We start from the raw sequence: 14,394 nt of genomic DNA on the forward strand, positions 1-14,394 counted from the left end.
CCTGGAGCAGGCACCAGGGAGCGCGCCCACGCACTGCAGACCCAGACGTGCCCGGCACGGGACGGCGAGGCCGCGTGGGGACAGTGGGGCCCGCCCTCTGGCTGCTTGTCCTCTTCTGTTGCTGTCCGAATGACGACCTTGAGCCTGAAGGGGAGAGGGGCAGAGCACAGCTCCACCACCTCCTCCCCAAAGGCGGCGAGCGGCCAGAGGAGCTGGGCACACGGCACTGCAAGAGACCCCAGGCAAAGCCACGTGGCAGAGCGAGCAGACCAGCCCACAACAGGTGCTTTATTCTCCAGAGAACCAAGAAAATGCGTACAGGAGGCGGTGGGCGGCTACCGATAATTTTTAAAAATCAAAGAGTCAGCTGAACATGCAGGCGGGCAGAACCTGTCTCCTAGTTTTGCAGACGGGAACCCCACAAAGCCCGCAGCGTTCCACTTCACGATCAAGGTGCCGCCTGCCGTGGAGGCAGCTCCCCTCGCCCTCATCTTGGCCCCGACCCAGCCAGAGGCCCCGCCAGAACCACCAGGGCCCGGTGGCTGCACGGAAGACCACCTTGGCGGCGGCAGCCCCCTGCCAAGTCCAGTTTATTTTAAACCGCACGCAGCACACTGCGGTTAGACTGGGGAACCCGACCCCCGCAGTCTAAGCTCTGGCTGGTGTGCGGCTCAGGCCGAGGCAGCAGAGAAAGCCGTGGCCACAGCCCGGGCGGCTCTCAGCACTCTCCTTCCGGGGCCCGGCGTCGTCCCGCGCCAGCTTCGCCCACTACTGCTCAGTCCTGGGCAGGGAGTCTGCGAACGGCTCACCGGGTGCCGCCGAGGGGCGTTGCTCTTTCGTGGGGAAGGAGGGGAATAAGAAAGAAACGCGTTCAGTCGCGGAAGGAGGCCTGAGTCCTGACGGAACGAACGCGCTGTGAGCACCCGGATTTACACGGAGGACGTCACGAGGCCGTTACGACCCTGCTTAAACAGCAAGCGCGCAAACGTACTCCAGACACAGTTAGAAAAAACACTTCAGCTGGCCTCAGGAGCACACCCACAGCAAAGTCAAATTTTAACAGAAGCTTGGTAAAATTGTACATTCCCTCATCACCGATAAAAACGAGGGCTCCGGCAGAGAAGGGACCTGAGCTGCGCGCCCTGGGGGGCCCGGGCCCGGCCCCGCGGCACACTCACCCCCGGCCTCCGCGCCGCCGGCCTCGTCCTCCTCGTCCTCCTCATCCTCCTCGTCCTCCCCGCCGCCCTCCGCGCCCCTGACCTCGTCGCTGTCCTCCTCCGAGTCCGTCTCTTCCAGCCACTCCTGAGATTCTTTAGGCAAAAGCGAAAACCACAGAGTGTCAGCACGGCCAGGGCACCGGGGAAACTGCACACGAGCCGCGGCCGCCCCGAGGAGCCCACCTTCCGCCTGGACACGCGGATGTGAGTGCGGGGGCCCCGCCCCCAGCGCGTCTGGAGCTCGCGGCAAACATCACATCCCCACACGTCGAGGCAGAGACAGGCAGAGTGAGAAGCTGCGCTCCAAGACAGCAGCCGTCTCGCACAGCCGCTCAGGGCCTCTGCCCAAACGTGTGGATTTTAAGGGATTTCAGCCTCAGACCCAAGGACTGAGCAGTGAGCGAGTCGGGTGCAGCCTGTGGTGCGACACGGCAGCGGAGACGGGTGGGCCGCGTGTCTGCTCCCGGGCGCACACGCGCACACACGCACCGCGGGGAAAACGTGCGTCCAGTCCGCTTTGCCGGGGCAGGTCCGAGGCTCACGGGCGGTGTCGGGGTGAGCCCGCTCCCTCCCCCAGGCCCCCTGCAGGGACGGCCATGCACAGACAGGCCCCCGGGCAGCAGGGCCCTACCCCCTGGACTGAGGGCATGGGAGGGGGCAGAGCCGTGCAGCACTCTCGGCGGGCGCAGGGCGGACAAGCTGGGGGCTCCCGAGGCAACTGCAGAGGTGCCACCCCCTCACCTGGATCCACCTCCACCAAGACCGTCCACTCCTCCATCTTGTGAAGGTCGAGGCAGTACAAGTCGCTGAGGGTGACCTGGCGGTCGCCAGCCTCAAACATGCCCCCATAGAGGTAAAGGCGCCCGTGCTTCGCGGCCAGCATGGCGTTGGAGCGGGGGCTGGGCTCCACCGCAGGGACACCCGCCTCGTCGGGGCCGTCGTCATCGTCCTCGTCGTTGTCGGACTCAGGCCGTCCTGCCGGGCCCAGGGCAGCGAGCACCTGCTTGATGGTGACCACGGTCCCGTCCTCTGCCACCACCTCTCTGACCACCTCCAGGGGCTCCTGGGCCCCAGTCCCCTTCATTTCCTGCTGGTTGGCACCCCCGGGCTCCCCTTTTTTGCCCCGCCTGCGCCTCCTCTTCTCCACCTTGGGCCCCTGTTGATAAAGAGCAAGGCAGCGCGATTCAGGATGGGGGGCAGCGAGCACCCGACAGCCAGAGGACCCCCATCCACTCGCTGGGGCTCACCCCGGGGACCACACCGCCCCTGCCTGGTGTGACCTCTCAGGGGAACGGGCGGCAGACACCAGCCCTCACACGCTGCCCGACTCCCCTCAGAGGTGCCAAGGGACTTCAACCAGAGCCAGTCTTTGCCACGGAGTGGACCACCCACCCTCCTGTGGCCACAGGGCCCTGCTTCTGAGGTCCCTGACCTGATGAAGTCCCCAGGGACGTCAGTCCCGGGAGAGCAGCCACTGTGCCGCGTCTCTCGGGCTGGTGCCAGCAGCAGGGGCAGAGGCGACCCGGTCCCTGCTTACGGTGACAGTAAAGTTGGTGGCAGCTCCACAGAGCCTCACAGACAGAGTGACCGGGGAGGTCCTGGGCATCACTGACGGAGGTGACAGCCGGGCAGGCCCTGCACTGGCTGCAGGTCTGGGGCCCACGCTACCTTCAGCTGCCCCGCGAGCCAGCGGTTCCTGACGGGGTCGTAGAAGTGCAGGTCGTTGAGGAAGTGGCCCTCCAGGCTCTCCTCCTCCTCCTCATCACACACACCTCCAAACAGCAGCGTCTGATGGTTCGGGGCCACAGCCACCGAGAAGCCGGACCTTGGGGAGGGCTTGGCTCCGGAAGGGTTGACCCGAGCCCAGGCCCATCTGCCTGATGAGGAGAGGAAATGGGGAGGGGGGGCCTGCAGAATGCCATGGCCGTCGTTCTGCGCCTGCGGGTCCAGCGCACCCTGGAGGCCATGCCTCCTCCTCAAGGGTCAGGCTGCACTGAGGTAGGGAACCTGTCCACACACCCTCCCAACACTTGCCCAGGGGCGCCGTGCAGCTGTGATGTGAAGGCAGGGGTGAGGTAGAGGCGGGCGCACCAGCTCTGGGGGATCCTGTACACTGTGCCCTCGGGCGGGGCCCCGACCACGGACACCCCCAGAACCTCCCGTGGGCCACGCACTGTGGTCCTTCCCTCTGGGCGGGCGCCGTGTTTACGCAGCAACCCTCAAGATGTGGCCTGGCACGAAACATGTGGGAGTCTTCCCAATATGTCCAGAAAAAGAAACTGGGATGTTTTTTCTTTAATGAACATTTTAAAAAAGAGAGAGAGAAGCAGCCAAGAGCAAGCCTTCCCTGGAGGCGCAGCCCGAGCGGCACGCGTTAGTGGGCCACAAGGTCACTCACAGCAACCAGCATCTGAACGTTTAAAGAAGAGAAGAGAATAAGCACCAGCGTGCCCTGTACGTGGTCGGGGGAGGTCGCTTTCCCTGCCGTGCCGGATGCGTCTCAGGACACACCATGTACTTTTCACTGGGGGCCGAGGGCCTGACGGCCAGACGCGGGGGCTGAACACAAGGGCTGGGGTCCCACTGCCTAGAACACGGTCCACTTTCAAGTTCAAGTGCGCTGACATATAAAAGGGGCTCTAAACCTTGGCTCCCACGTCCCCATCAGTCACCGCAATTCGGCGTGGTTGGGACCTGAGAAACGCCTTGTACGTGACGTTTCTGCAGCCTCTGCTTGAAGAATGTCACAGCGGGAAAGAGGAAACGTTCCTGCCCAGCAGGCCTCTCGTCTTACGGAGACGGGTCTCACAGGGGCCAAGAGGCAGCCAGGACCAGACGGGTCCCATCCGCTCAGGCCCCTCTCCCATCACGTGCACCATGCAAACTAACCACCTCCCGACTTCTGAGCTTTAAAAATGAGCGCTGGGAAGCCACCTCGGTGTCCATCAACAGAGGAACGGATATAGAAGATGTGGGGTGTGTGTGTGTTTGTGTGTGTATACACACAAACACACACACACAAACACACACACAATGGAATATCACGCAGCCATGAAAAAGAATGAAACAATGCCATTTGCAGCAACATGGAGGGACCTAGAGATAATCATACTAAGTGAAGTCAGACACAGAAAGACAAATACCATATGAGATCACTTATATGTGTAATCTAAAAAGATGATCCAAATGAACTTATTCACAAGAGAAACAGACTCACAGACAAAGAAAACAAACTTATGCTTACCAAAGGGGAAAAGCAGGGAGGGATAAATTAGGACTATGGGATTAACAGGTACACACTACTATGTATAAAATAATTAACAAAGACCTTCTCTATAGCACAGGGAACTCTACTCAATATTTTATAATAACCTATAAGGGAAAAGAATCTGAAAAACAACAACGTATGTACAACTGAATCATTTTGCTGTACACCTGAAACTAACACAACATTGTACATTAACTATACTTCAAATAAAAAAAAAAAAAAAGTGGGCATTTCAACCCCACAAGATGCATTCCAAAAGTCTACGTCCTAACATTGAGCAAGAACAAATGAGAGATGACACAGAGGCCGTGGCCCCACCCCCAAGAAGGGAGCTGTGGATGGACTGACATCACCTGTGTTTCTAACTCAGTGCGTCCTCAACGCCCCAGAGGGGACACGGGGGCTGTTCATGGAGTGCCCCACCAGCCCCGCGACCCTCTGCCCGCTTTCCACAGCGACACATAGACCAGCCACGTGGTCTGTCACCTGCACGGCGCATGTACCTTCTCTTCCCTCCTCAGCCTTCAGCAGGAACATGTCGGAGTGCTGGGTACCTCTGTCCACGTCCTTCCTGACTCTCTGCGAAAGGAAAAGGGAGCCATGACAAATGCCACGTGCTGTGCCAAACCACGCAAGGCCCCCCAAGCTCGTGGTCCTGTTTTCCATGGGGGTGACTCTCCAGCCTTCAGACCAGCCTCAAAATCTGAAACACAACAGGTTCCATCCAGACTGCATCCGAACGGACAGAATAAATGACCACAGGCTGGGGACACCCCGGAGCTCCCCTCTCAGAGCTTCCTGTGGCTCCAAGCCGAGCCCTGCTCTGGGTGGGCGGGGTCACCGCAGGGACCCTCCTATCATTACACAGCCACCCTCCATCTCCAACCCCTGTGCCCTCAATTCCCATCGCCTTCCCAATAATGGGATTCAAGCTTCGGTGCGAGGATCCAACGAACGCCGTGTGCAGAAGCCAGCACAGCCATTTACAGAGCTTTCCTGAGCTGTGGACAGCACGGCCCGCTTCCACCCCGGTCTGCTGCTTCAAACTAGGCTCACGACCCTGGGCAGACCACACACTTTACCCTCCCGAGCAGCACCCCAGTCCTCACGCTGCACCTTCTACCTCAGTGTAGAAGGGTCTAGAGAGCGACCTGGAAAACAGCTCTCCTCAGTGGCATGATCTCGGCAATTTTAACTGCTTTGTCTTTGTCCCTCAAATTCCCTATTTTTAATAAACTTTTAACTTCAGCATAGTTTTACATTTACAGAAAAACGGAGAAGACGGTACCGAGAGTTCCCGTGCACGCTGCGCCCTGTGTCCCCTTATGGTTAACATCTTACATTAGTGTGGCACATCTGCCACAGTTAAGGAACCAATACTGACAAATGACTATTAACTGAAGCCCACAGTTTATTCACATTTCCTTAGTTTTCCCTAATGTCCTTTCCCTGTCCCAGGACCCACGTTACACGGAGTCGTCATGAATCCTTAGGCCTCTTGAGCCGTGAGGGTTGCTCAGACTTGCCTTGTTTTTGGTGACACTGAGGAGGGCCAGTCAGGTGTTTTGTAGGGTCTCCTCTACCGGGACTCGTCTGACACCATTCTCACAATTGGACAGGGCTGTGGGTTTTGGGTGGTGGATCCCAGAGGTCAAGTGTCCTTCCCATCACATCCTATCAAGGGTGCATGCTGTCACCAAGACCCATCCCTGCCGACGTGGACCTTGCTCGCCTGGCTGAGGTGTGTTTCTCAGGTTTCTCGCTGTCGAGCTACTGCCCCGCCCCAACTTTCCAGCCTGTCCTCCTTGGAAGAGCGTCAGTCTGCGCAGCCCCCTCTTCAGGAGGGCGGAGGGTCCACCTCTGTGTGGAATGCTGCATGGAGCACTGTGCCTTTTCCCCGTGCATTTAATCTATTCAATCGCTGGTTCGCGATCGCGTGGGCTCATGGATATTCGGGCCCCTGTGCACTGCAGTCCGACACGACCTTACTTACTCTGTTGCTCAGAGTTCCAGCCCAGTGCACTGGGAACCCTTTCAGGCGGCTCCCGAGCCGCTGATGCACCCCATCAGCGCACGTTTCTTACACGCGCTTCCTTGGGCTCTGGCGCTACAAGCAGCTCCGGGAGCACCTTGCACACTTCTTGCCCCAATTCCAGAATCGGCTACTTCCCTGAGAAGCCCTGGTTACTTCGTGGAGATGGTCCTAGAATCCAAGATCTGGGCACAAGGTATGCTGACTGCTGCTGGGTGGTGGTGTTTTGTTCTATCAGCCGACAGAGCCAGGGAATACGTGTGCACAATTCATTTTGTTTTGTTTAACTAACGAGTATGTATTGTGTTTACTGTAAGGGGGGAAAACCTATTTTCCTTTTGGAAAACAAACAATCCAATTGTCTGTGGGCCGGACATGTGACCTGACCGTCCTAAAACCAAGGAGGGCCAACGTCAGTCACGCGTGGGAAGCAGCTGTCTCTAGGAAGCGAGAGCTAGGTGCATGCCTCCTCTGTTCTCCTCTGGAAACAGGTGCACAATTCAAGCGATGCAATCACAATTACTGAGACTGCATACTCCTCTTTTCCAGCAGGCTAGCAGGGGAAGTGGCTGCCGCTCCCACGCCCACCCTTCCAAGCCAAAAGCCCAGCACTCTCAGGAACTAAATCCACACAAGGGGCTTCCCTGGTGGCGCAGTGGTTAAGAATTAGCCTGCCAATGCAGGGGACACGGGTTCGAGCCCTGGTCCAGGAAAATCCCACATGCCGTGGAGCAACTAAGCGCGTGCGCCACAACTACTGAGCCTGAGCTCCAGAGCCCACGTGCCACAACTACTGAGCCCGCGTGCCTAGAGCCCGTGCTGCGCAACAAGAGAAGCCACCGCAATGAGAAGCCCGCGCACCGCAGCGAAGAGTAGCCCCCGCTCGCCGCAACTAGAGAAAGCCCGCGTGCGGCAACGAAGACCCAACACAGCCAAAAATAAATAAATAAAATAAATAAATTTTAAAAAATAAAAATAAATCCACACGAGGCCTTGCCGGCTGGCGGCACACTGCAGGAATTCAGTGCCACCTGCTTGTGTTACAAACTTGACCGCAGCCGGGCTCCAGCCCTTCCCTCTCAGCCCCCCGTCCTCCTGCACCTGCTGGCATCCATGGCACTGCTCCGCCGACAGCGACCATCTTTCCTTAGAACCAACGAGCTGAGGGGAACTTGCATGCCGTCACATTTAAGTACACCCTGCGAGGCCTGTACGCCAGAGCCCTCCCTGAGAACGCCGCTCTGCCTGCCCGGGGCCACGGTTTCCACACAGTGGCCGGCGTGGCAGAGCCCGGGGCCGGGGAGGCAAGGAGGCTGCAGCCGCGGGCTCCCCCCGAAGCACGCAACTCCCACCCCACCTCCCCTTCCTCACAGGGTGCCGCGAGGCTCGGGCGCTAGTCCCTCACCTGGTGGCCTGCGCCGCCCTTCAGTAACGCGCCTCACACTGGCCAGACGCTCAGTCTCCTCGCTGGACTAGAGGGGGACCAGAATGCGCGTGAACCTCCGGGGCTGTCAGACTCCCCCAGGCGTGCAAGGCTCTGAGCAGGGCCTCAGCTCCTCCCCAAGGGGGGGTGGACGTTAACGCCACGGAGCAGCGACGGGCGTGCACTTGACACAGCATTCCTTCCGCTGCTCGCACATTTCTGTCTCATACGGTATTAACGGCACCCACAGACATCTGAGAGAGACGTGTCCCAAGTGTCACAACACTACGCTGCTCCTGCGGAGGGCGTTCTCACCCAGAAGAACCCCAGTGTCACACCCACGTCTTTCACCAACTCTGGTAAATGCCCCGTGAGTGCAAACAGAGCAGCTTCTCACTGCCATCAAACGCCGAAGGCCTGGCGAGAGTGGGCCCTGCATTGAAGGCCCTCGGATCATTCCCCGGCGGCCCGTGTGGCTGCAGAAGGGCAGCGTTTGGGATTGAAGCGGCGTCAGCGTGACAAGGGCTTGCTGCTCATCATCCTGCTTTGCTCTGAGGAGCATCTACCGCGATAAAACATCAGTTCTGGGCACCGCGCGCGGCCTCTGAGGAGCGTCTACCGCGATAAAGCGTCAGTTCTGGGCACCGCGCACAGCTTCTGGCGACAGCCGCCTGTTTCGCGGGGCCCTCCCAACTGTCACGCGCCTAGCCATGCCCCAGGCAGGTCACAGCCACAAATCCCAAGCCAGTTTTCCTTTCCAGAACGAGGGCTGGCGGCTGGCTGAGTGGGGGTGTGGCAGGGTGGAAGGAGGTGGCCAGGGCACCTCCCTGCCACAGCCATCACTTATGCTGCGTGTTTCGGGGGCGTGTGGGTGAGAACGCAACGTGGCTGTAAAGAACCTTAGTATGTTCGCACAAGAGCAGATCACCACCACCTCTGTCCATTTCTCATTCAACAGAAAGGACTGTTCATATTAATCTAATGAACTATTACTTGAAGTTTTCATCGCTGGTGAAACTGAAAAGGCAGCAGACAGAAGTCACTCTGCATCCCACATGCGCGTCTTACCTGTTTCGAGTAGCCCCCGTAGATGACGACGCTGCCCTGGGCAGTGACGGTCATCTGGCAGCCTGACCTGGGTGTGGGCCCCGTCCCGGACGGGGACAGCCTGCTCCACGTGAAAGCGTCCAGGCTGAAGGCATACAGGTCATTGTAATAGATGTAATCTCTGTTATAATATAGGAACACAAACAAAAAGGCGATGACATGAAAAAGTGAACTTGATTTAAAATAAAGGTACATTTGCTACCATATGTACTAAGTTATTGGTTTAATTAAAGTTTAAATTCATAGAAAAGGACAGCAAGCATATGCGAGTTTGCATTTGAAGCTAGAAATAACACTGGCCCAGAGAAGCACAGTAACACGCTGGGATCCGAAAGTCTTTTCACTCTGAAAGTTACGCAGTTTATACAATCACAGTCTTGCAAACAATTATCTTAGTTTTCTATATGTGTAACTTTAAGCGGGACAATGAACTATGTACCAATACCCTGCATACCTAGAAGGGAGATATTACAGTTTGGCAAGGGCTGTGGAGACCCCGGGCTGTGGAGACCCCGGGCTGGGCAGAGATGGGGCAAAGCATTCCTGAAACTCAGAGAGGAGAACTCCTGGAGCCCACAAGCCCGAGCAAAAGCCAAGAGGACATGGCTGAGGCATTCCAAGAGGCACAGTGGCCCTGCCCTGCTCAACGCTCCTGGGACTTCAGTGTCAAAGCACTAAAAACAGAGATGGGGCCTTGAGGAGGGAGCACATGTGTGAGGAAAGCAGCGGTTCTGCCACAGACACAGAGGCAACCGTGTGTCCTGACGGGAATTTCACAGGTGGCCACGGGCAAAGCCAAGGGGCCTTGGGTCAGAATTACACGGAAGAATGAGAGATGCTCCCCAGCTACTCCACACGGAGAGCTGGGCCCGACGTTCGCAGGAAGAAAGCATGGACACATGGAAGGAGCGAGCAGCCCCACCAGTCGGACGTGATTCCTGACTCTCCTGCTGCACTCAGATCACCCAAGTCTGGCGCCCCACAGCCAACATGCAGGTCACTGTGCTCCGCCGGAATGCCATCCAGAGCAGGGCACTCGGAACAGGATGAGCCACGTGAACTCCCCATCAAACGCATCCTTCCGCAGGAGGAGGGCTTTTAGTAGATGAACTGAGGAACCAGGGGCACAGTTTTTAAAAGACTTCACCACATTCCACAGTTTTCTCAGATTTCACATTGCAGATTTCCAGGAAAAAAAAATTCTATTCTGCACGCAAAGTAAATAACTGTCATTGGGTTTTAAAGGTCAAACTGTACTTTGTTTAATATGGATGGTGACCACACAGATATCTGTTTGAGGAACTTCAACTTTTCTATATGTTTGAAATACTTCATAAAAAATAATTTTAAACAAAGTAACAGATAATAGCTTTGAAAAACGTTCTGAGTTTGAAATGGTTCCAAGTTACAACCACTGTAAACCTTGACTCATTTTGTAACCTGTGAGTCTCAGGAGAAGGGCCTGTGTAGACCCCACTCACTGTCCTGCACACAGCAGGTGCTGAATTAACACACTGACGTCGCATGAACCCCCGTGTCTGCAATGGCAAACAATTATTTGCTTTGTAAAGGGTTTTAAATGTAAACAACAATCTTTTAAATATGAATTTTAAAAAACAGAGCAGGCTCTCTTCTCCAAAATGGCAAGAAACCAAACACCTGCAGGTCAGGAGATGGACCAGGGGCAGGAGATGGACCAGGACAGAAAACCAGGGTGTAGGCAAGAGACAAACCAGGAGCAGGAGACGTGACCAGGGGCAGCAGATGGACCAGGGCAGGGAGCCGGGGGTTGCAGCACGACAGAATATGGGAGAACTGAACATCCGCAATCTTTGGTCGAGGACAAGTTCTACTACTTAATAGTTATCTTGGTTTCCTCATCTTTAACTTGAGATAATAACCTGCCCTCCCAATAGCTTGGTTTTTAAGTGAATTCTGTAAAAACCACTTGGTGAACTTTGTGACGAGACATGAAATTTAAGCACTATTATACCCAGACTATGCCTTTAAGGATGCAAAATCATTCCTTGTTTAATTTGAATTCGACTTTAAAAATCTCCTCCCAAAGCACTTAAGGATTATACTCTGGGAGACCTTCAAAATGGCAGAAGAGTAAGACGTGGAGATTCCCTTCCTCCCCACAAATACATCAGAAATACATCTACATGTGGAACAACTCCTACAGAACACCTACTGAACGCTGGCAGAAGACCTCAGACCTCCCAAAAGGCAAGAAACTCCCCACGTACCTGGGGAGGGTAAAAGGAAAAAGAAAAAAGAGACAAAAGAACAGGGACGGGACCTGCGCCAGTGGGAGGGAGCTGTGAAGGAGGAAAGGTGTCCACACACTAGGAGCCCCTTCGCGGGCGGAGACGGCGGGTGGCGGAGGGGGGAGCTTCCGAGCCACGGAGGAGAGCGCAGCCACAGGGGTGCGGAGCGCAAAGCGGAGAGATCCCCGCACAGAGGATCGGTGCCGACCAGCACTCACCAGCCCGAGAGGCTTGTCTGCTCCCCCGCCGGGGCGGGCGGGGGCTGGGAGCTGAGGCTCGGGCTTCAGAGGTCGGATTCCAGGGAGAGAACGGGGGTTGGCTGCGTGAACACAGCCTGAAGGGGGTTAGTGCGCCATAGCTAGCCGGGACGGAGTCCGGGAAAAAGTCTGGACCTGCCTAGGAGGCAAGAGACCATTGTTTCGCGGTGCGCGAGGAGAGGGGATTCAGAGTGCCACCTAAATGAGCTCCAGAGACGGGCGCGAGCCGTGGCTATCAGCAGGGACCCCAGGGACAGGCATGAGACGCTAAGGCGGCTGCTGCCGCCACCAAGAAGCCTGTGTGCGAGCACAGGTCACTATCCACACCTCCCCTCCCGGGAGCCTGTGCAGCCCGCCACTGCCAGGGTCCCGTGATCCAGAGACAACTTCCCCGGGACAATGCACGGCGCGCCTCAGGCTGGTGCAACGTCACGCCGGGCTCTGCCGCCGCAGGCTGGCCCCACATTCCGTACCCCTCCCTCGCCCCGGCCTGAGCGAGCCGGAGCCCCCGAATCAGCTGCTCCTTTAACCCCATCCTGTGTGAGCGGGAACAGATGCCCTCAGGAGACCTACCCGCAAAGGCGGGGCCAAATCCAAAGCTGAACCCCGGGAGCTGTGCAAACAAAGAAGAGAAAGGGAAATCTCTCCCAGCAGCCTCAGGAGCAGCGGATTAAATCTCCACAATCAACTTGATGTACCCTGCATCTGTGGAATACCTGAATAGACAACGAATCATCCCAAAACTGAGGCGGTGTGGACTTTGGGAGAGCAACGATATATGTATTTTTTTCCTTTTTCTCTTTTTGTGGGTGTGTATGTGTATGCTTATGTGTGTGATTTTGTCTGCATATATCCTAGGGTTCTGTCTGTCGGGTTTTTTTGGTTTGTTTAGTATAGATTTTAGCACTTGTTATCAGTGGTGGATTTGGTTTTTGGTTTGGCTGCTCTCTTCTTTTTTTTAAATTACTTTTTAATTTTTAATAATTATTTTTAATTTTAGTAACTTTATTTTATTTTATTTATTTTTCTTTCTTTCCTTCTTTTTTTCTCCCCTTTATTCTGAGCCGTGTGGATGACAGGGTCTTGGTGCTCCGGCCGGGTGTCAGGCCTGTGCCTCTGAGGTGGGAGAGCCTAGGTCAGGACATTGGTCCACCAGAGACCTCCCAACTCCACATAACACCAAACGGTGAAAATCTCCCAGAGATATCCATCTCAACGCTAAGACCCAGCTCCACTCAACAACCAGCAAGCTACAGTGCTGGACACCCTACACCAAACAACTAGCAAGACAGGAACACAACCCCACCCATTAGCAGAGAGGCTGCCTAAAATCATAATAAGGACACAGACACCCCAAAACACACCACCAGACGCAGACCTGCCCGAGAGAAAGACAAGGTCCAGCCTCATCCACCAGAACACAGGCACCAGTCCCCTCTACCAGGCAGCCTACACAACCCACTGAACCAACCTTGCCCACTGGAGGCAGACACCAAAAACAACAGGAACTACGAACCTGCAGCCTGCGAAAAGGAGACCCCAAACACAGTAAGTGAAGCAAAATGAGAAGACAGAGAAACACACAGCAGATGAAGGAGCAAGGTAAAAACCCACCAGACCAAACAAATGAAGAGAAAATAGGCAGTGTACCTGAAAAAGAATTCAGAGTAATGATAGGAAAGATGATCCAAAATCTTGGAAATAGAATGGAGAAAATACAAGAAACGTTTAACAAGGAACCAGAAGAACTAAAGAGCAAACAAACAATGATGAACAGCACAATAAATGAAATTAAAAATTCTCTAGAAGGAATCAATACCAGAATAACTGAGGCAGAAGAATGGATAAGTGACCTGGAAGATAAAATAGTGGAAATAACTACTGCAGAGCAGAATAAAGAAAAAAGAATGAAAAGAATTGAGGATAGGGGCTTCCGTGGTGGCACAGTGGTTAAGAATCCACCTGCCAGTGCAGGAGACATGGGTTCAAGCCCTGGTCCGGGAAGATCCCACATGCCGCAGAGCAACTAAGCCCGTGTGCCACAACTACTGAGCCTGCGCTCTAGAGCCCCTGAGCCACAACTACTGAGCCTGTGTACCATAACTGCTGAAGGCCGGCACGCCTAGAGCCCGTGCTCCCAACAAGAGAAGCCACCACAAAGAGAAGCCTGCACACTGTAATGAACAGTAGCCCCCGCTTGCGGCAACTAGAGAAAGCCCACGCGCAGCAACAAAGACCCAACACAGCCAAAAATAAAAATAAATAAAATAAAATAAATTTATAAAAAAAAAAAAAAAGAATTGAGGACAGTCTCAGAGACCTCTGGGACAACATTAAACGCACCAATGCACCAACATTCGAATAACTCCACCAACATTAGGGGTCCCAGAATAAGAAGAGAAAAAGAAAGGGACTGAGAAAATATTTGAACAGATTATAGTTGAAAACTTCCCTAATACGGGAAAGGAAATAGTTAATCAAGTCCAGGAAGCACAGAGAGTCCCATACAGGATAAATCCAAGGAGAAACATGCCAAGACACATATTAATCAAACTATCAAAAATTAAATATAAAGAAAAAATATTAAAAGCAGCTAGGAAAAAACAACAAATAACATACGAGGGAATCCCCGTAAGGTTAACAGCTGATCTTTCAGCAGAAACTCTACAAGCCAGAAGGGAGTGGCAGGACATATTTAAAGTGATGAAAAGGAAAAACCTACAACCAAGATTACTCTATCCAGCAAGGATCTCATTCGTATTTGACAGAGAAATTAAAACCTTTACAAACAAGCAAAAGCTAAGAGAATTCAGCACCACC

The 14,394-nt window shown here is 54.7% G+C and overlaps 1 protein-coding gene across 2 annotated transcripts in view; it reads right to left on the bottom strand.

Moving 5' to 3' along the window:
- Nucleotides 1-255: 255 nt before the first annotated feature.
- Nucleotides 256-14,394, bottom strand: part of KLHDC4 (kelch domain containing 4) — a 65,616-nt gene continuing 51,477 nt past the window's right edge. For both annotated transcript variants that reach the window (XM_036833184.1, XM_036833185.1), the window contains 6 exons: nt 9,009-9,168; nt 4,989-5,064; nt 2,886-3,094; nt 1,959-2,373; nt 1,179-1,310; nt 256-833 (listed from right to left, as the gene is read on the bottom strand). In XM_036833184.1, the coding sequence (XP_036689079.1) occupies nt 769-833; nt 1,179-1,310; nt 1,959-2,373; nt 2,886-3,094; nt 4,989-5,064; nt 9,009-9,168 (1,057 nt within the window). In that variant the 3' untranslated portion in view covers nt 256-768. The remainder of the gene's footprint in view (nt 834-1,178; nt 1,311-1,958; nt 2,374-2,885; nt 3,095-4,988; nt 5,065-9,008; nt 9,169-14,394) is intronic.

This window comes from Balaenoptera musculus, chromosome 19 (assembly GCF_009873245.2).
Source record: "Balaenoptera musculus isolate JJ_BM4_2016_0621 chromosome 19, mBalMus1.pri.v3, whole genome shotgun sequence".
Taxonomy (NCBI): Eukaryota; Metazoa; Chordata; class Mammalia; order Artiodactyla; family Balaenopteridae; genus Balaenoptera; species Balaenoptera musculus.